Below are 22,846 nucleotides of genomic sequence, written 5' to 3' on the forward strand. Positions count from 1 at the left end.
CGACCCGTTACAGCTAAGCATCATATTCACAACTGATGTTGGTGTTGGTAGAGGTCCACCGAGGGAGGGAGGCTGCTCCAGACTGTCTAGGAACCTCTGTGTAAAGCTGTATGTTAAGTTGACTTACACACCTTCATTCAGAAATAAGAACACATCTACATGCTGTTTATGAGCACATTACAGAAGCTACCGCTAATAAAGTCTAATCACATCAAAGTTCAGAACGTTTTCTCCACATCTTCTCCGTCTCACTCTCTTTCCTCAAAGACCAAAGGTTATCTGCCTCTTTCAGCGTGCCACCTCAGACACCCTCTCCTCCCCGTCCCCCTCGCTCTCATTTACTGGCAGATGAAAGGCATACATAGTCAAGCAGCGCGGCAAGAAGATGAAGATAAAACCAACAGCTGTTCAGACAGAATGGTGGATAAGAAAAGGTGACAGAAGAAAGAAAACAGCAAACAAACAGCAGTCTGTAATCCTTCCTCTGAAAAAGTGAAGTGAAGATGTAAATAAAAGCAGTATGTAAAAAAAAAAAACACATAAAACCTGCATTTTACTGACAATTTCACAGCAAGAATGCAATAAATGTTAAGATGACAGACAGATTTCCTTGCCCTTGTGATCTCCAACACCTTGAAGTAGCACTGCATTGGAGACAGCCAAGAAGCTCGTGGTAACTTTGGAGGAGCTGCATCAGAAATCTCTCATCTGGTCTACTGTTAGGGCACTCAGCTAATTTGGAAGGAAGAGTGGCAAGAACAAAGCCATTGCTGGAAGCAAGCCAAAAGAAAGCCTATTTGCAGTTTTCCTCGAGTGGTGCAGGGGACACACCACACATGGAGCCTCTACAGCGCTGTTAGAAAGCCTCAGACAGAGGTTCATTCTGTTTACTGGCACAATTACCCTAAATATGCAGCCATTACTGCAATGTAATGATTTACATCAGGGGTCAGCAACCTTTATTACTTAAAGAGCCATTTTGCTCCCTCTTCCACCAAAGAAAAGTAGTTAGGAGCTGCACAAGATATCACAGCTTATAAGCTTTTAAAAGCTGTAATCTCTTCTTTATTTCATTTTACCTTTTAGAACAATAGAATACTTCAAACAGAAGTGCAGTACGTAGGCCTACTTTAAAAATTTAATTAAACACTGAACTAGGCAGGCCTGTTTAGTCATTCCTGTATTTGTATAAAATTCAAATAAACGTAGCACATTTTCATTAAGAAAAAACTTAATTGGAGTTTTGCTGTTTTGATGAAGTAAACATAAAGTCAGAAACCCTTGAATATACAATAAAAAACTCTATCAGCTCCAGTTCTGGATGTGACCTACAGCTGCGTCTTCACACAACACTAGATCCCCCTTTAACCCGTCCTCCCACTGAAACGAATGAATTCCCCCCATGGGGATGATACAGTTGATCTTATCTACATATTAATAATTGTATGATTGTTAAAGAAGTCCATGTGCTCATTTCCTCCACTGGAGGTGAATCAGCCAATCAGCTTTCGCCGTTTCCACCATCTTCCCTGCTTCAGACACTCTGAAGGGCTTGACACGCGGGGAGCGACAAACAACAGTGACTAATGGCTTTTATCTCCACACGGGACGCAACAATGACGGCATTGTTTCAAATCGCGCCGCTGGATCGCTTGTTTCCCCAAATTCTTATAGGTAATGAAATCAGAGGGAATCTGATACTTTTAAAGCAGTCTGTGACTGCCAAGGATGAAGAGTCAGAGGATCTTACCCTTATGTCTGCTCTGCAGACAAAACAACAACCTTGGTTTCAAACTATGTTAGAGACAAGCATACAGCATAGAGAATACCCTCATTTGATGGCGCCCTTCACGGCTGATCCAGATAAATGCTGTAGTGCGAAACACAGCATTGTTCTACTTTCTGGTGTCACATCGCAAGCCTGCATGTACACGTCGACATGGACAAGCTCAAAATTTCACACACACGAATTTTGCTGGTGACTTTGCATGAGGACAGCAAGCGATAGTCACCTCATCCCTTAAGTTCCAAAGGGATGTTGGGCCCAAAAGGCTGGCTAAAATCTTCCTCACTGTTCTTAACTTCACTGTAGGAACTCTCTAATGGACTGAGATGCTCTAAGCATCTACCACCCATCTACAACGCAGGTTGGATTTATTATAAAAAAACAAAGTCAGCTTTTCAGTCTCATGCTCTACTCTTTAGTCCTAAATCCATCCGAAGCAAAAGCACAGTCAAAGAAGCTTAGTAAAATATAGTCCAGTAACAAGTAAAAGGTTTATCTTTGGGTGAATCAGTTTTATCAAATGGCAATGTCCTTTCACAAATAATAAAAAAAACATATGTTTGGCAAAATGTTCCAGTTCAGCTCATCAAAGTCCGTTGCAGGCACACACAAAAAAAAAAACATCCAACGCTAAGAAAGAAAATATTGTGGCCCAAATTATTTATCAGTCTTGATCTAGGCTACCATAATAAGAGAACAATAATGAAAGCTCTGACCGGACCGGGTTGTGCCTGGCGTGCAATCCGACATGCACGCACCTGATGCAGTTGCACCTGTTCACAGCCCTCGATGCTCCATGTGACGGTTTGTTTGCTCCAAAGTAACAAGCTGGTCTGATCGGAGCAAACAGGACAGGCTATCCCTAACAGGAATTCATTCACAAATCCAAAACATATTAATCATATTAATTTCCTTTCAGAGCCTGTGGTGCCTCTCATATCAGAAGTTCTCACAGCTGGCACACTGTGAAATTTTCACTGTAAATATCTGACAATGTCAGATATTAATCCCAGTTTATCTCTGGTCGCAAGATGCTAACAGCAGCCATCCTAGAAACTGCCTCACTGCATGACGTAAGACCGCAGATTTAGAGCTACCAATAAAGATATCTCCACGATTTTCCTTCAGTCCTCGTCTTTCGGCTGCAGCAGCTGTCAATTGCGCAGTGTGTATACCGGGCATTAGGATTCTTCATGAATATGGAGTCTACTATTTAGGTTTTACCTCTGGTCTTAGCTAAGGAACATAAAAAGGAGGGGATTGACCGGAAAAGTAGTGAGGAACAACCAATTTGCCTTTGTGGAAAGCGTTCAGTTGGGAGAATGTCAGTAATTTTTTTCCCCCATACAAAAACAAAAAAAAAAAAGAAAAGAAAAGAAAGAAATACTCCAAAAAGATAAGCTGTTCAGACTTTCTTAGAAACAATGCGGAGCTAAATAATTAACTTTTATTCTTAAGCATTCTATTTAAATGTCAAGAAGATCTTACGTTTACAAAGTTGGATGAGTATGTGTTAAAAGGCTATTGTTTGCTCTTAAAAGCTAAAAAAAAAAATATTAAAATCTGTAACAAGAACTGGTGTTGGAAAATTGTCCAGTGAATAATGAATGGATAGACGTAGTGTACTGTGCCCTCTAAATTAAAAGAATTCGTTGAAATGTACAGGTTCCAAGTGATACATTCAGTGATTCTTGATCAAAATGGTTTCTGGATGTAACCAGTACATAGAGATCCGATGTTCTATAGGGGACCACATTTGTCATGTAAAGTTTAGCTACAGTGATTGCTAGATCCCAAGATCATTGTCCCCAAATAACACAAAATAGAACTCATAACACTACCTTTAATGTGATCGATGCAAATATGTTTTGCTTTACTCCCGTCTCTCCATGATCTTTATCTGTCCACAATGTGTATGCATGTTTTCATTAGGTGTGTAACTGAAAACTTGATCTTAAAAAGTGTAATAATGATTTCACCAAACGGAGCCAGGCCTCTTCAAACTCAAAGGACAGCCATACTGTAAACATGTGTCAGGCAGAAGATGCATGAAGAAAGATCAGTTTCTTATCTAATCCTAAGAGCAGCTCTGTGTTTATAGCTAGATGTTCCTACTTCTCTTCTGTGGAGCAATCAGCTGCCAAATACCATCTCTCCAGAACTTTAATGATGCTGCAGAGCTGCAGTTAGCCAGTACATATAACCTGGCATTAATGCACACTTATGCTCAGACATGCAAATATTCATAACACTGTATGTTTGTGACACTGATCAGACCACCGGGACTGGTTGGCATAAACTGCACGTGTGTTAACAAGTGTTTTAATGGAGTTTCAAAAATGGAAAACTATATGGTTTCTGAAGAGGGCAGTCATTACACATTGGTTGTAACATTGCTGGTAGTTTCAGAATGAACCATCCTGTCTCTTTACGTTTTTGTCTACGGAGCATTCTCAGTTTAAGTGATTGAGAAAATCATTCATGCATTGTGTTCTGCTGTAGCAGATCATCAGTTTCTATTCAAAAGACGGTTTTATTTTTAATGAATTGCCATAGAATATTAATATCTCTCCAGGTTTGGCTCACCATGGCACTTGTAACAGTGTAAACAGACGTTAAATATTAAGGAGTGCAGGAACTTCAGAGACGCTGAGAGTAATTTGATGTTATTCCCGGTTTGTTCTGAAAATGAAATGAACAAGAAAATTGCTGAATGACAGAAAAATAAATAAAGGCTTAAGAGACACACACACATTTGTATTATTACCCAAACTGACATTGTATGAAGTTCTGTTCCCAGTAACTACATGTATGATTAATCCTAAACCACCCCTAACCTTACCCATTACCAATACTTTCCTAAACCCACCATAACCAAAAATAAAATCACACCATACCAAGTTCCACCCTTAAAAAATGGTCTGTCCCATTTGGGCTGGACGTTAGCCCCCATGAGGCCCACTAGTCTTAAGAAGGTTAGTGGACATATCAGAAAAGGTCCTAGCATAAAGAAGCACTGAAACACACACACACAGACAGAAGCAAATCTAAGTGAGTTTGGAAGTAAGAATATGTTAGGGAATAACTTGCTCTGGAAAGAAAATAATTTCTTTTGGAAAATGTCATTTCCCGTTGGGATTGATGAAGTGTATTGAAACTGGATTGAACTGAATATAAATTAAGACATTATCTAAAACTTAGATTTTTAGACTTTAGCCTGTCTAAAAATGTGACAGGCTAACTAAAATACTGTTGCTTTGCAATTGCTGTTGACATATAATCACAGAAAAACTTAAGCCAACGCTCCAATTTGAACGTAATCTAATAAATCTGCAGACCATTGATGTGAACGATTTGGTCTGGAACAAGCTTGCGAGGCAAGAATAGACAAAGGACAGAAAACCCGGTGCCATCTTGAATGGACAAGTAGAGTTACAGGCACCATTGGGTCCAATAGATGATTGCTAGAGGTTTTGAATCTGGATCGCTCACTTCACCTGAGACACCGTCTTGGTACTTGTGTGAAATCCTTCAATTGTAGGCCGGGTCATTGTTCTTTTGACAGTCAGATATGTTTTAGATTACCTTTAGATTACCTAGATTACCTTACTCAACTCCAGCTTAGTCCCAGTTTTCCACAGTTTAGCCGCCAGTTTCAAAAGGTGTGAATGAGCTTGTTGTTGTCATGTTTGGATCTTAGTTGGACACAAGTGCGGGTCAAACTAAGTATATTTAATGAAGAAAGCCAAAGACCTGCAAATCATACATCATGGAAAAAGGACACGGAACTGGCAGCAATAAATGGGCAGAGTACCAGAAGGATCTAGTGGGGAACTTTAGAGAACAGATGAGAATATGTAAACTGAGGCAGGGGGTGAGAAATGGCAGAGAAACTAGAAGAGCTAATCAGAGGAAATGAGGAACAGCTGAGATAGACCTGAGAATCAGATACGAGAAACCCGGGGAAAATGGCTAGTGGAAATAATTCAAAGTATAAAGAACATAATAATAAACTAGAAAGCTAAGCGCAAAAAAAAAACAACAACACTGACATGAAAAAAGCAATAAACCTATATGGAAAAACCCAAATCTAAAAAATAACAGAATATGGCAAGATCTGTTGGAAGATAATAACAAGGAGATGCTGAAAACATGAACCCAAATGAAAACCAAGATGTAACACCTCAGGGTCATGACAGCTGCATGAAAGAACACAACAGCTATACATCTGAGAAGGCCCAAAGCTCAGACACTCACATCAATCTTAGTTCTCAAAAACATTGCTGCTTTGTTTATTTTTATCGCACCCATTTGGATCGATTCTAGGCTGCTTTAAAGAGTGACCCGATGAAATCTAATTCATCAAAACGTTAAAGAAAATAATCACAAAGAATCCTATTGAACTGGGTTTTAGCCTTGCCACAAAATGACCTGCACACACACACTGGTAGAGAGCAGAATGGGTGTTTTTAGACGCTTCGTGCTTGGAATCATCATACCATCGACAGCCATTCAAGCCATTATACTATTGCCATCACTTTGCATCAAAAAGCCTTCAAATAAAGTCATCCGGGTGCTATTACGATGGCACCCAAATCAACCATTTATTAAACCACTGAGAACTTCAAGAGGAGAGGTTCAGTTGCCGTGTCCAGTAACGTCAAGCCAGAAGAAAGACAGTCTCCTGAAGAGGATTCAGCTTGTGGGTTTGGATTTTCATCAGAAAAAAACATCAGGGACAGACCAGCATTCTTAATGAAGGATCAGGTGTGGGCTCAGATGAAATAATTCTGTCTGGCGGAACACCTTTCAGATTACTGGGACATCTAGAAAAGGAAAGGTCCAGAAAACAGATGGAAAAGGGAAACGCTAGCATTAGCCCTTGCTCCTCTTGGCAATTAGGCAGGTTGTGTCTCAACCAAAAGATTGGACTAACTCACAAATTTGCCTAAAGATATCAAAACTTATAAAGAATGGTATCAAAATATCCATCAGGAAATGTTTCGCTTAATTCAAGAGCAATTTAGTTATTGACAATGTCTTGTGCCTGGGAAGGGAGCATTGTATCACCAGGCAATAGTGAGGACTAAGGTGCTCAGGTATCAAAACATTAAAATCTTTGTTCCAAGGTTTGGTTCTATTGATAAACTTTGGTCAATCTTCCCAAAATCTCCTAAAAGCGATGTTGGACACCCTAAGTGCAATGACAAATGAAGAATGGGTCACACTTTGTCAGCATTTGATCTAGAAGCTAAAGTACATCAGGGTGGGTTGGAAAAGTCTTGAAAAGGAAAAATAAAGTTATACATATTTGATATAAATCTGATATATTTCTCAATAAAAGCCTTTGAAACCTTAAGGGACGTTACTTATTGAACTTTAGCATCCCATAGAAACAAATATCTAATAAAGCAGTAGGGTTTGTGAAACAAGTAACTCATTTTGACTCTGACTAAACCGTAATGGAACAATCAGTACTCTATTATTGTCACACCTGTGATCTATTGAACATAATTTTGGAAACATTCAGTCACATGAAATATTTAAACGTGTCTGATTTTATTACATATCCACTACTCTGCCGCTGTGAAAATATCGCTTGAATGAAAAAAAAAAAATCACTATTTCCAATGTTTTGCCACCTACCGTTTATCTAAACTTTACAGACCTGACCGACTGGTATACATGCATCTGCATTTCAATGGCACTGAAAGATTTGTTGCCTTGAGTAAATAATTGTCTTTTTTCATACGTGATTCTGTAACATAAATAGTTTGATTACAGAATCTCTTGTGGTAGGTCAAAGATTTCAAAAACAGGACCACCTCAACTCTCACATGCCATGTTTACAGTATATGTGTGCTAAACCTCTTACAAACCTGCTATTCAAACATCGCTGCTATGACCTGCTTATAGCCTGGCCAAATCCCAAATCCCAATCCCTTTAAAGATGCTCTATTCACTCTTCTCCACACTCAGGATGCTTAAAAATAAAAGCGAAAACTGACAGCTTGACCTACTTGCATTGGGAAGTAGATGCATTGGGCTAATGATCGTCTGATCACTTGCAGGCGCTCACCAAGCATTTCCAGGTCACTCCCCAGATGTCAGTGAAAGTAGCGTACCTCACCCTGAGGCAGCAGAACACTGTAAACGCCACACCCTTCATTCTAACACACCCACTGTTCAGAAATAAATACAAAGCAAGACACTTTAAAGATGCGACAAGACTTGGTGTTACACAAAAATCCTTTTTCGTTTTTTTTTTTTTTCCTCCATTTCGGCTTGCACAACATGTCGTTTTCTTTCTGCAAGCATAAACAGCAAGAAAGGAAACAACAGGACAGCAGCTTTAGGGAAATGCTTCTTAACTGATCTTGAGCAGCATAAAATTCAATCATTCCAACATTTAACCAAACTGTAGCCCCAATGTGCTGGTGAAGAATAGCAGCATATCTCTTCTAAATCCCTCATCTGATCGTTGCCTGTCTTTCAGTTTTGAACCCTTTTTGTTTAGATTTATTTTTTGTTTGCTTTTTTTTTTGTATATGGTAAAAAAAAAAGCACAAATGCAGAGAGGGAATTCACTTGAATGCTCTGTGTTTGCTCTGCGGATCTAAGTGCAGAAACGCAGACAAGAGACAACAGTGAGTTGCCATGTTTCCACAGAAACAACCCTGATGAGACAGCTTTGGCTGACAGGAAGTGCTGCTGAAGAGCAAGACCGTAGGAAGGAGTTGGGTGTTAAGTGTGAAAAAATGTGGGGGAGCTCGGGAAAGCTTCTAAATCAGCTTGTTCACTTCCTGCATTCATTTTCCTTTCCTGCCCACCTTTTCGAAACATTTGCAAAGCCCTGGCTGTGCAGCTCGCTGTGTTGGAGCTCTACGGCTATTTTCACTTACTGTTTCTGCCACGGACTGCGTACCAACACCGCTGCCCCGGTGTAAATAATTAATCTAAGTCTCGAAAGCGTCTTGCAATCTTTGCGCTTCTTGATACAGATATCAAAGGAAAGTGTCCTTCAGCTTTTGGGCTGGATGCTAAAATAAAAAAAACAAAGTTGGATTTTACGGCAGAACAGTTGGAAGCGATGCAGACGGTTTCCAAAAAAAAAAGAATAAAAAGTTGTATAAAAAGATGATTAAAGGGAGTTAGGTGACTGTGTGTGAATGAGGTATCACCAGCTTTCCTGTCTGTGCTCGGGTTTTGTTGTGCTGATGCGCTCCACTGCAGCGACTAAAACACTGCACAAAGAGAAAGGGGAAAAAAACACAGATGTTCGTGTTAACGTTGACAGAATAGGAACAACCTCTGGTTTTAATTGCCTTTTTCCTTCTGCTCTCTCTTCCTCTCTCTCTCTCTCTCTCTTAAAAAATTTTCAGACACAGCATATGTTCGCGTTTTCATCAGCGACGTGAACGATAACAAGCCCGTGTTTGCACAGGCGTCTTACGAAGTTGATGTGGATGAGGACGCTGATGTGGGCTTTGCCGTTCTCACAGTCAGTGCCAATGATGGGGACGAAGGTAGGTGGAATGAATGAGAAAAAAAAAAAAAGCACTCTGTACATGTGAATGTCTGCGCGCTTATGTGCTTTGACATCAGGTGGATCTAGAGGCAGAATAGGATATGTGGGCGTGAATGTGGGGCCGGTGCTAGAAATGCATAATCAAACACGTTTCCACAAGCACGTTGCCAGACTGCTTCGTTTTTTTTCCCCTCACTTTAGGAGGAGAAAAATCCTCTTTTAACTCCGCTGCTTTTGTCTGACGCCCACTTGCTTGGAAGGAAGCACTATAAAACATGCTATGGAGCTAGGGAAAATCACAATAATGTGCGAGGTTGAATCAGCCACCGTGACAGAAGCCCTTTAATACGACATTTCAACGGGAGCTGCTGGAGAAACTCTGAAGGAACGAAAAATGGGTTCTCTAATGATTTTTTTTGGGCTTGAAAATATTCGTCATCATTGTAGTCGATTAAATCTTACAGTTAAGGTTTTTTCCTTAGAGCCTTATATCCACTTTTATCACATTTCTTTACCTTGCCACTGACACACCACAATCTGAAATCAGTCAGCGTGACTCGGTTCTATTGCTCTGCACTTGTTTTGAGAATCGCTGAACTTGTCGGTTCTATGAAGTATACAGTGTTGCAGGTGACAAATAAAGGAAGTCATAGTTTTGGTTCCAAACCTTCTCTCACACTAAAACCAGATAATACCGCCCAGCAAAAACTCCCTGTTCTGTTCTCCTCCTGCACCAATCAGAGCACAGAGAGCGCCGCACACATTGATGAATGTCATGATCTCTGTGTTTAGCTTTATTTTGGTCAATTATATGGATTTATACCATGCACTGGGGGAACACTTGATTCTGATTGGCTGCAGGGTGTCCACTAAGAAGTGTTATAGGACACCTATAAAAAAGTTCCGGTCAAATAGCCTGATTGTTCTGAATTATTGCTCTGGCTCAAATGTTTGCTGTTAATGGCAAGGCAGTCGGTGCTGGTTACCTTGGCAAGGCGTCACAATGAGAGATATTACATATTTCTCTCAGCCATCTCTTGTGAAAAACATACATTTTTAACAGTGTAAATAATATTAAAATATGTATAATTGATTTAATATTTGTTTTCTTCGTAAGTGACCATGGTATAAGCGGGATAATTCTCTTTGAGGTGTCCATTCTCAGAAATTTTATTTTGCTTCAGAGTGTTCACGCCTCCATTCATTTCTGATATTGGACACTTCTTTTAATGTGTCCTTTCTGATTGTGTAGCGCAAAGAATTGCGGTCTTAATACCAAAGGTAGCCCAACAAATTTTACCTTCACAAGTGGAGCATTACTACCTATGCTATAGTGCTCTGCTTGATTTACACATGCATAAAGCTTTATTGGATTTTATGCTGGGACTGTTTCATGTTCAATGAACACAAAAATGGGAAGGTTAGAAGAGAAAAAGATGAGACAAAATGCTATAAGGTAGTAAAGGTGGAAAAAAATAGAAGAGTGGAAAAGGAGAGAACAACATAATATCCTCGGTGTCCGCTTCTACACCTGCATAGAGAGATATAAAAAGAAACGCAAAACAAACCGATAAAGTATTACAGGTACAAACAACCAACGCTTTGATAACATCACTGAAAAGTACACAGTATTATTTAATACAAGATGAATAAAGTGACAGCTAAGCTAATAATAGGAGTTTTCTGTATGGAAGTGAATCTTTAAGCACCTGGATATGTGAGAGTGCGCTTGTTTATAGATCACGTGAAAGACCGTTTTTTTTCTTCTTCTTTTTTTTTTTTTTGCAAATACACAATGTTTTAGAAATCACGGTCTGTGTTTAAAAGAGTCTGTAATTAGTGCAGAATATCACAGTTCAAGTTTGACAAGCTTACTCTTTTTTTATTATTCTTGTCTAACTCTGGTGGTTCAAGGTGCTCCAAGGACCACAGATCCTTTGAAATCTCTCCCTTTTATTCTGTTTTTATAAATAAAATAAAGGCTTCATAAATACCAAACCGTGTTTCACAGAACAGTACTCACCGGAGGATCGACTAGTTCAAGTTTGATCAGCCTAAATATTTCAGATATGATCAAATGCAGTCCAGATTCATTAAAAAACACATGAAGACCTTCAGCTTAGCATCGGTAGGAAGCCATTGCCATGCCATCGTGGTTAGCTCACAGTCTTCTCCCTCTGCTTACAAATCATTAAATTATTGTCTGCCCATTTTTTCTGCTGAACACTCAAACCAAAGTTATGGAGCCTTCTTCAATGTCCTTGTAACCGCGGCTCACCAGAAGTCCTTATTAAGTAAAAACCGCCGAGCAAGACAAAGACTTGTTCCTTTCTTCTTTAATATAAAGGTCTCAAACATATAGATACAGAGTGTCCTCTCCATATCCAGGACTCGTTGTAGCAGCTTGGACTCATCTGACCAGACCAAGCCACATGCTGACAGCAGCTAGAGAACCCAGACTTCAAGTTGTCCACAAAGGCTGCCGCCTTTCGTTATTGCACCCATGGCTTGGCATGGTGCCGTGTCTCTTCTCGCTCTGATAACCCACGGCAGCCGGGCCGTGTTCAGCAACAAAGCAACTTAACAATCACCGGCTTCATTTGAGTCGACGGATGGCTGACAGAGATGAGCTGAAGCGTTTTGTGTGTGTGGAACAGGAGACAATTGATCACTGACAATCTATCCACAAACTCTTCCACCATGGTGAGAGAACCCCAAACCAGAATTCAACTCTCAACCCAACTCCCATGAGCCTTATTTCTAATCTATTACTGTCCAGCCTCCGCCGAGAGGTTAGGCCTGTAGAGGGTTGTGTTTAGGATTATCGTGGGACCTGTTGCAGCCTGTCATGTGGGAGCTAAAGCTACATGAGAATACTCAATCTGTTCATAATATACTAAATACTCTTTGTACTTTCTTTTACAACAAAGAAGAAACTTTGTTCCTATTCCCGCGGCAGTTTGTTGCTCCTTATTCTTAGATGTTTCGTTGTTCTGAAGCCTTTGAATTTTCAGTAGTCACCACACTAAATATTAATGAAATACAATGTGGGTAGGGACAGTGGTTTGTATTTCTACATTTGACATTTGATCAAATATTATAATGTTTTTTTTTTTTTTTGGACAAGCTAAAAAAGCTGCAGAAGATGCCAATTTTTACATGGTCGTGCTAAGATGTTTTACCTTTTCTGTATTTGGTCATTGTCATTAGCAGAGAGAGCGACAGAGAGAGAAAGATTCATTCATTCACAGCTACGTGTGTTTCAAGTCTTTATTTCAGTTATTATATTTATGACTCCCAGCCAATGAAACACAAAATTAAGTTTCTCTGAAAATCTGAACATTACATAAGACCAATACCATTTGATTTTAGGAGAATTGTGGAACTATATGTGTCCATGTGATGCACGGTGGATGAAGTGAGCACTTCGATCCAATGTGGCACGGAGAGATAATGGAACAGGAAATCAGCATCTGCCATAAAGCCTGATAGGCAAACACCAAATGACATGGGTCCACAAACCATCACTGAATGTGGATCAGAACCAGCTTGGATTCTGTGCCTCTCCTTTCTTCCTCCATAACCCTGACCTGACTTCCAAATGAAAAGACTAATTTACTTTAATGTAAAAAGAGGTCTTTGCGTCACTGAGCAACAGGACATGGCCACAACTTAACATTAAAATTACTACATTTAAAATGATTATTAGTCTTATGTAATATTGTGTTTTTTTATATTTGAGAAACAGACTTTTGGGTTTTTTATTTACTATCAGCCATAATAATAAAAACAAAACAAATAAATGCTGAAAGTATATCATCCTGAATGCAGGAAATCTGAATATTTGGATTGAATTAGTGAAATAAATCAAAATTGCAATGATTTTCAATTGTAAATAAACAAAACTTATACAACGGTTTTCAAAAAAATATTTGCAGATTTGTAGGAAACTTGGGGGTAAGTGCCTTGCCCAGGGGCACATTGACATGTGACAGGGGAAAGCCGGAATACACCCCACAACCTTTTGATTGCTCTGCCCACTCAGCCACAGTCATGCACACAGCATGTTTCAGACCTGAAACCAAGAGCAGAAGAAATGGTAATGCTGCGTCGTGTAATCCGTGCATAATGTATCTCTTTCGGTGCTCACTAAAAATAACCAGCCTGTAGGTAGTGTGACAAAGGTGATGTGTTAGTGCATCAATAGTCAGGCTGGGTGAGTGCGCATCACAAGAGAAAGGTTTATTTTAATTTTAAATTTGGATTGCAGCAACACTTTTAATTAGAATATTACATTTGATGTGTGCCCCTGAGCTGTTAGTCACAAGTTTGCTGTGTTTCCATCTGTGGAAGTCGGCACACTGAGTGGCCTGTACCATATAAAGGGGGTCAATATACCATGAAAAATCACTTTTTAGTGATTGACACTGAAACATATTATATGTTTGTACCGCATTGACACAGTTCTATTGGTTTGCGGCCTAACTTGTACACGTCGCTGTGTGATAATTGATTTATTATGTTAGGCCAGTAAATGAGTCGATCGCAGAGCTCCACAGTGCAATCTTGTGTGATTTTAGGTGATGTGACTGAAATTGGTCTTGCAAATGTACCGACTGTGCATGTTACAGCACCTTTCCTTTTTTCAGACTAGCAGAAATTGAATGCCTTTATATCTTGACTGATATATATCTTGACAAGGGCTAATATAAGAGCAGCTTTTGGTCTGTTCTATCACCTATATATGAATGATTTAGCTGGAAGTTATATAAGAAAAAAGCCCTGATAGTACTATGAGTTGTAATTGTATGTTTCATTTAGGAAAAGTTTCCCCACCACACCTCATACCCAAATGGCAAAACTGACAGTGGCGGTTTGTCAATATGGGGAGCTAGGGTGCCGCCCCCATCACAAGTGCAGGAAATAAGTGTAGATATGGTCAACGTGAAGTTATTACCTGTTTGCTCACAAAAAGTTGGACCATAAACTTTTCAGCATAATAGAATCAGACATACTTTAATAATCCTAGAGGGAAATTACTTAATCAGACACCTTGTTGTCATATTATATTTAATTTCTGTGTTTTGCCCTTTGCTTTTGCTCTATTTATTTTGAATAATGATGATATTGCACGTGTACAATGAGTAAACAAGGAGAAGCAGTGGAGCCATAACGTCCAGAGGTGGGCGTTGCTGACTTTCTACAGCACAGATACATAGTGCAGACATCAAAAGTAGGACTCAAGAGTACATAGGATTATCTATCAAACACAAAATTGTGAAATAAGTCAAAACATCTAGTGTACTTTAGCGTTTTCTACGTACTCCCACTTTGTTATGATTACTGCTTTGGTCACTCTTGGCCTTCTCTAGATGAGCTTCATGAGGTTAGTCACCTGAAATGGTTTTCTAACTGTCTTGAAGGACTTCTCAGAGGTAGTGTTGAAATTAGAGAAACCACTGAAGGAGAAGGTGAGTCCAAACTTTTGACTGGTAGTGTATATAGTAGGGGTGTGCAAAATAATCGTCATGACGATGCATCATGATTCTAAGTTTCACGATCTACTGCATCGATTCTTGACGCCAAGTTTTGATTATTAATTAAAAAAAATGAATAAACAAAATTGCATGAATGGTTGGCGAACATCAGCCAAAATCAAGTGGAATAAAACTTCACCGGTTTAAAGGACCACTGAGGCCATGTAAACGGCACTGATTATTCATATTTTGTCATTTTAAGTTTTATAAATCCTAAGCACTTTTTGTCAGTGTGTCCACTGCAGTAATAGTAATATTTGTTTTCATGGCAATACCTCCAAAATCGTTTCAATAAATACAGCTATGTATGAATTCAGTTGCTTTCAGTTATGTATCAATTGAAGACACTACCCAGATCATACACAGCCAGTCAGCGACTGGTAATGGCTGCATTTTTTTCTAACAATGTTCAGTGAAAATATCACAATGCATCGCGATACATCGCAATAATTCAAGTATCGTGATGCATCGTGATAGAATCGGATCGTGGCATGTGAATCGTGATTCGAATCGAATCGTGACTTCTTTGGCAATACCCACCCCTAGTATATAGATGAATATGCTGTTTTTCTGTTTTTTTTTTATTCTATTTAATGGCCCGTTTAAGGGTAAAATGGTGGAGTTTTAGTTTTGATAAATGCAATGGACTTGGGTAAAAACAGCCTGATTTGTCTGCACTGATTAGTCAGTCAAGGCAAAATTGGCCGATTCTTCCACCCACACTCATTTAGATGCTGACAACTTTCCCCCTTCCTGCAATCAATATTAAAGTTCCTCTTTTCTGATTCATATGCTTTGCTTTTAGCCAGATATGTCCTCATAAAGTTTTCATGCTAGTTTAAAGTAGGTATATTCTTTTTAAAATCAAACACTGTGGCAAGAGTTTATTGGGCCATCATTGTGGCCCCCGGCATCTTGGAGCCCTGGGCCTTTACCAGTTAAGTCCGCCTCTGGAACTGTGGAACTGTCATCTAGCTATGATGCAGACATTTCTATTTATTGTTTTTATCTTCTATGAACAAAATCTTAGTATTCAAACAAAACATTAACGAAGCAGGTAGAAACTGATACATAACTATAGGTACTAATATCATTTTCGTTGCTACACAATACATTGTGCATACTGAATGCAGTGCATTAAATGAAATAAAATTCAAATTGCATCACTGTTCCATTAAAAGCAAGGGTTAGCTTTAGAGGGATGGTATACAGAACTAGTCTTTATTGGCCCTCTGTTGTCAGTAATGCACGTCATCCAGGGACGAGGTTTAACTTTAAAATGAGTACTTCTGGGGGGAAAAAAGCATTCATTTTCTCTCAAGTTGTTTGTTTATTTTAACTGCTGTATTATTCCCTGAACAGTTCTGTCACCCCCCCCCCCCCTCTTTTTTTTTGGATTTCGGCGTTTTCTAAGTGCTTAAGGGATTTAAACAAGTACAAAAAAAAGACAATGAGGATGAATCAACGGAATGCAATCCTATGTATTCCCTAATGTCTCATTTGGAATGAAAACAGACAGACAGTACAAAACGATCTGGATTAGAGCGTTCTACTCCCTCCTTCCTTGACTTTCATCTCCTTAATAAGCGCTGAATCTCATCTCGTCTTAAGAGGGCTCGTCTTTGCCTTTCATATTAACATGGAGGGAGGCGGATTGAGATGCAAACCACGGCTTCACAAGTGCTTTCATTTAGGGGAGCATTTTATTGATCAGTCACTAACCGACGACCGAAGATGTTTATTTGAGATAAAAGATCATATTTTATTAGATTTTGAGATAATTGTGCTGTGTGTTATTTCTAAATGGTTTTAATACAGATTTTTTTTTTTTTTTAGGATTTTTTCTTAGGGTGGTCAGGTGTTATAGAATGTGTTCTATTCAGCCTTTCAGCAGTTTTTCTTTATCCCTCTGTAGAAACTGCCATTTTCTTTTTCCCCTTTGCTCTTTTGGTCCAGGTGGAAACGCCAAGCTGCGCTACCAGATCACGTCAGGAAACACAGGAGGCGTGTTTGACGTGGAGCCGGAGGTGGGAGCAATCTTCGTCGCCCAGCCTCTGGACTACGAACAGAACAAAAGGTAGCAGCAGATGGTTGGGCCAAAAGCCCTGTGAGCGCTCTGTTGCTATACATCCCCAACATGTGGTTATCCACCTCTGTCCTGTAGCACCGACCTGGAAAAGTTACAACTGGAGAGGACTCAGTTGGAGTTTTAAAAGCTTTCCTTACTCTTTAAAGGTTCGGCCTGATGATTTCGATTGATTGATCGCGAGGTTATTCTCGGTTTGTCCCAGCAAACAGCATTTCCTGTGACTGTTGGCAGATTTATTGTTTTGCATATAACAGCACCAGTTGTGGCTTTTTCTCCAATCACTCAAAGCCCCAAATAAAAAACACCGGATTACTGAAAAGAGATTTATCTTAAAAAAAAAATATGGCTTACACAATGAATTACAGATTAACCCCTATTAGACACACCTGATAGGACCTGGTTGGTTTATTTTTAAAACTTTCGAAATACTATAAAACATCACCACAAATCACAATATGTTCTTACACTCAGCCTACCATGTAATGGTTTCCTAAAAATAAAACTACTTGGAGCAAAGCTTAGCCTTGTAATTGAATGCATTCTGTAAAACAGTATAGTGTGATGAATTGTGATATGAAGCAGCAGTCAGGAGGGAGAATAATTCACTGCAGCTGCAGGAACTTATTCTGATCCAACCGTTTCTTTCTATAAACTTTTCGCTTTCTGATTATTGCACCCATTGATTCCCATCAGATGAACCTGCACGGATTAAATGTCTCGTTCTCTATGGGTGTATTCACAGAGACCCTCCTCACAGTGACGTCTGTGCAATCCTTTGTGTCCTTTTGCCAGGAGATGCTGCACTGACTCTATAGTCACTCAGTGGAGTCTGCCAACAGGCACTAACTTCATTCATTGGGAATGACAGACAAATGTTTGAAGCCGTTTGTCATTATTGTACACGTGGTGTAACAACTTGATTATCATAGCTGTTTAACAGTGAAATCAATACAGAAAGTCAACGGCTTGATTTAAATGAGCTGCCTGTTTAAAATGCAGCTGTCACTGATGGAAATCCGTTATCTATCCGTTCCTGACAAGCAAACCGAGCCTTTTTTCTTCCTCTGATCTCATTTCAAACCTGCGGCGCACACACCTCAGACATGTTTAGCTTCCTGAGCAGGCATGTGTGTGATCACCTTTTTTCTGAAGATTGCAACAAAGAAATAACTGACCAACGTGAAGAAAAAGAAAATGCTTAATCATTTTATTTAATTCTCAAGCATTAAGTGCATTCTTACTTTCCGCAAGTCCACCCGAAAGAGTTTCATTGTGTTGAAGTCAAAACAGAAACCAGATGAGGTTTTCCTAGAAGCATATTACATTATGACCATGAACATTTTATGTTGTAAAGATGGCTTTTATGTGATACAACACAAAGCCACGTGTGGTGAACGGAAAATGACACATGGTGTTTAATCTTTCTAAAATATATATACCTGTAGAGTTTGCCTTCCATCTGGATTGATGGCCCTTTACGCCGATACCTGAACAAATGGTGTCATGGCGACCAAGGAAAAAAAAGGTTTGGAGAAGTTTAAAGCAGGGCTGGCTTATAAAACAATATCTCTAACCTTACACATCTCAATGAGCTCTGTCACCCAAGAGGGAAAGGGGACGGTATCGCTGCAAACCAACCGACACTATCATCTATTGCAACTGATGCTAAGTGACACTAAGCAATGCCACAGACGCAATTCTAGCGACGCAAAACACGCTATTTTGGTGACTAAAGTGAAGCCAGAAAAACACGACACCTGCAAGGGATGCGAAGCGACAGCTGTTGGAATTTAAAAATCTGAACACTAACCGGGACCTGGGTGTGGCTGTGATGTGGTGTATAAGGACTGCGTCGGAGATAAAGCTGTTTTCATTCAACATGGAAGATAAACTGATAATGGCGGTCTGTGGTCGGCCTGAGTTGTTTGAGCAGCACTAGACAGCGCCATTGTACTGCGGTATTTCTGACCTGTCGCCCATTGTGCGAGCAACTGCACATTAATGTCAGGCGAGCAACAGCAAGCAAAAGTGGTGCCAACATGAACGCACCTTTAGAACGGTCCAGTCAATGTCTAGTCATAATTTGGGAATTTACTGTCTAGCAGGTTTTTTGAAAAGTGTCCTGAGACGATACTTGTGCCTTGACACTTTGTGAGCAAGCTGGGCGGAATTTATTTTAGGCTACCTGAGAATATGTGGTAAGTTATGGAAATTGATGCTCAGAGATGCTATGCATCCTCTCTGTCTGCTTGATTTAAAAAAATAGGTGGCAAAAATGTCACATCTCCAGATGTGCAAAGCTTCTAGAGACATGATTCAGAAGTTTTCAAGCTGTCATTTTTGTAATCAGAGATTCAACAAAATATTGACTCAGGGGGCTACAAAGCTGTGGAAAATGGGAAAAACACAGATCAATGCTTTCTAATTAGCAAATATTTCTGACAAACATTTCAAGTCTTGTCCCAGGAATCCCACCCTGCAAGGTTCTCAAGCTGCTTCTTTTACTGGTCTTCTAAACGTCATTTTTCAAAGCTGTTGCCCGAGACGATGCTAAAATGGATCTCAGTTTCATTAGTAAATGTACCCTGTGGGTAAAAATGTGAATATCTGGGCTTCCAATGCTCCAGAATGTGGAGGTATAGTTTCTGACAGTCTTTTTTTTAAATGTCAACCGTTTTCTCAGATACAAGCTTCATGTCCTGGCTTCAGACGGGAAGTGGGAAGATTACACGACAGTGACGGTGAACGTGGTGAACAAGAACGACGAAGCTCCCGTGTTCACGGTGAACGAGTACTACGGCAGCGTGACGGAGGAGCTGGATGGGTCGCCGGGTGTTTGTCTTGCAGGTGAGGGTCTTTTATATTCCAGTGGCATGGTGCAGGCAGCAAATTGACACAATCGTCGATAATTTAGATTACTGTCTACTTAAAGACAAATTTGCTTGAGTCAGAAGCTACAAGCGGAACTGGAGAAGCTTTGTCTTGGAACCAGCATGAAGTTGTAGTTTTAATTTGAGCAAACCGTAGCTCTGTTAATTAGCAAGAAAACCAAGAACTGGTACCCCTGGTTAACGACTGAGCCTGGGTCACCAGTGGTGCTCTCACCAGTTAACTGGTGTTCCTCCCTAGTTACTCCTGGATGAGGAAAATCCCAAAAGACCACTCACCATTGACATTCTCTGACCCAAACCATTCAGCTATCTTAATAAGTTTCTTGTCAAATGGATTCAAACTAGGATGCTGGGTTATATTTGCTCACTTCCTGTAGAATACCTTCAAACTCTGAATACTCACTTGCTGCCTCATATATTCCACCCACTCTCATGTGTCGCAGTGAGACTTTAATTAATGTTTTTCACACCACATGACCTGTGGTCATTACATTCTAACTGATTGTTCTAAAGTTATGAAGGGCTCATCTTATTTTTTCAATTGTGTGTAACCTAACTGTATTTCTTCTGCACATACAGTTATGTCTACAAACATTTGAACATTTGTTGCATTTGTTTATCGAAACAGTTCAAAGTTACCGGTATCAAAGAAATGGCACAAGAATATCTGTTTTGAGTGTTCACATCACAATCAGAGGGTTTAAGGGAATGCTACTTACTATGACTCAAAAGCTATTTGAAGTTCCAGCGGGGGGCAATTCCCCCGTCACATCATTTTGCCTGATGAGATAAAAGGTCTAGAGCTGATTCCAGGTAGTTAAAACTTCTGTTGAGAAACCAAAAACATGCCATCAAAATTCATGGCAGGGAAACTAGACATCCTCGAGCTGTGGACACAGACGAAACACATCAGAGGAATTACAAGAATTGAATTAGTGGTAGAAATCGACCTTTTGGAACATTCAGAGAGAAAGATTCTCTAATGGTGAACCCAGCAGTGCAACAGCCCCGGATGCTCTCGGAGGATTAGAGTGGTGAAAACCCCCTGAAAACATCCATCTCTTAATCGGAAGAACAATGTTTGGAGAAGACATGGAACAGCTTATGATCCAATGCATACCACAGCATCTGTGGAACATGGCAGAGGCAGTGTGATGGCTGGGGCCCCCATGGCTGCTAGTAGCTCTGGATCACTGGGGTTTGTTCTTGTTACTGAGAGCAGAAGCAGCTGGGATGTCTGGGAAATTAGGACTATGATATATGAAATGCGATGGGGTGAGCAGGAAGTGCTTGTGCTGCCATAATAGAAACGTTGTTATGTTACAACCTCCTGAAGACTTAGGACTTCTGTGGACTCTGTAACCTGCTTGTAAGAATTATTAATAAAGGAAAAAAAGCACCACGGAAACAGTATTCTTCCCACTTTGTTGCAGTCCTTTCACTAAAAGACTTTTAATTATTTAACTCTGACACACTTAGAAGTTTATTTAATTAAATAACTGGAGTATTCTCCAGTGTCTCAGTCTATTCCTCAGAATGAGTTTAACCCAATTCAGAATGCATTTGACTGAAGTCTAAACTTCAGTCAAAAAAGATCCCCAAGCAGACAGCAAATGTTGAATTAAATACCGGCAAAGCATAACTAAGACAAAACCCATACTCCAAGCATGTCACCAGGTCAGAAAACCCATGATCTGCAAGGGATTTTCAGCAAAATTTAAATACAGAACTTCTATCTCCTTAAATTTTAAGAATTGTAGAATCTTGTTCTTTTGATTAGATGGGTCTAAATTTGTATTATCGGACAGCAGAACAGAGCACACTGTTTGGCATAACCCAAATATAGAATCCTACAACAGAACAGGCCTACCAACTGTGAAGCATAGAGCTCAAATTGTCATCATTTGGAGATGCTTTGTGCATCAGGGTCTGGCCAGTTCACTATAATATATTTTAGCATGACTTCTGCTGTTTATCAGAGGTTGCTTGAAGAAATATGTGACTGAAAAACAATCATTGCGGAATCAGACCCTGCAACATAACAAGTACACAAAAAACATTACAAAGCAGCTCCACAAACGACTAGGCTTATGTTCACACTGCAGGGAAAATGCGGCCCCAATCCGATCTTTTTGCCCATATAGCCGTATTTATTCGTGGCAGTGTGAATTTCAATCTGATCTTTTCACCCCCACAAAAAAAAAAAAAAAGAAAAAAAAAAAAATTTCTGATCTGTGCCACTTACCTATGTGTCTTTCCCCCCCCCCGTTACTAATTTCGGATACGTATCGAACATTTTCAAAGCGTCCAGAGGTCTGAACAGTCATGCGGCATTTCATTCGTCTTTTACATCACTCTCCTGTCTCTCACTACAGATCCACACACATCAGTAACAGTTAGTGCTCCATAAAAACACATTATTATTAGCAGTGCAGCTTCCTCTCACCTTACTTCATCTTGCTTTGATATGGTCTTAATATTGTCGGCTCCCATTCTAAAAAAACAAGAAGAGAAGCCAGCCGATGTCCACGTTTTTAGTGTTTATGTTTTGTGTTTTTTCAACAAAACTTTATCAAACACTAGGAACAATTATCTTCACCATTACTTCAGTAAACAGTGCGCTTGTGTGTATTGTCTCCTTCTGTTGTTGTATATGTGGTTGTCGGAACAGTTTTTATGGACCTACTGTACTTTTTCTCTCAACTACACATCCATCCCTGCACATGAGACAAAACATCGTACACCCTGATTTCAGATCCTAAAATATTGTTGTTGTTTTTTTTTGTTTGTTTTTTTTGGACCATATTGGCTCATAGAGTTATTAACAACAGAGCAGAACAATGTTTGAACACTTTTACTCCAGAGATCTCTTCAACTCAGCATATTTCAGGACCATCTGGCATTTAAGAAAAAAGAAAAAAGAAGCTCCCTTTATGTTCTCTCTGTGCTGGTGACATTTCAGGTGACAGCGTCTGACCAGATAAGGATGCGGACCAGGAGGCCCTGCGGTACTCC

At 39.8% G+C, this 22,846-nt stretch overlaps 1 protein-coding gene across 1 annotated transcript in view; it reads left to right on the forward strand.

Moving 5' to 3' along the window:
• Positions 1-22,846, forward strand: part of si:ch211-186j3.6 (neural-cadherin) — a 488,898-nt gene that overhangs the window by 230,830 nt on the left and 235,222 nt on the right. Inside the window, exons 16-17 of the mRNA XM_036135719.1 lie at positions 9,169-9,312; positions 16,808-16,928. Of these exons, the coding sequence (XP_035991612.1) occupies positions 9,169-9,312; positions 16,808-16,928 (265 nt within the window). The remainder of the gene's footprint in view (positions 1-9,168; positions 9,313-16,807; positions 16,929-22,846) is intronic.

This window comes from Fundulus heteroclitus, chromosome 4, assembly GCF_011125445.2.
Source record: "Fundulus heteroclitus isolate FHET01 chromosome 4, MU-UCD_Fhet_4.1, whole genome shotgun sequence".
Lineage (NCBI taxonomy): Eukaryota > Metazoa > Chordata > Actinopteri > Cyprinodontiformes > Fundulidae > Fundulus > Fundulus heteroclitus.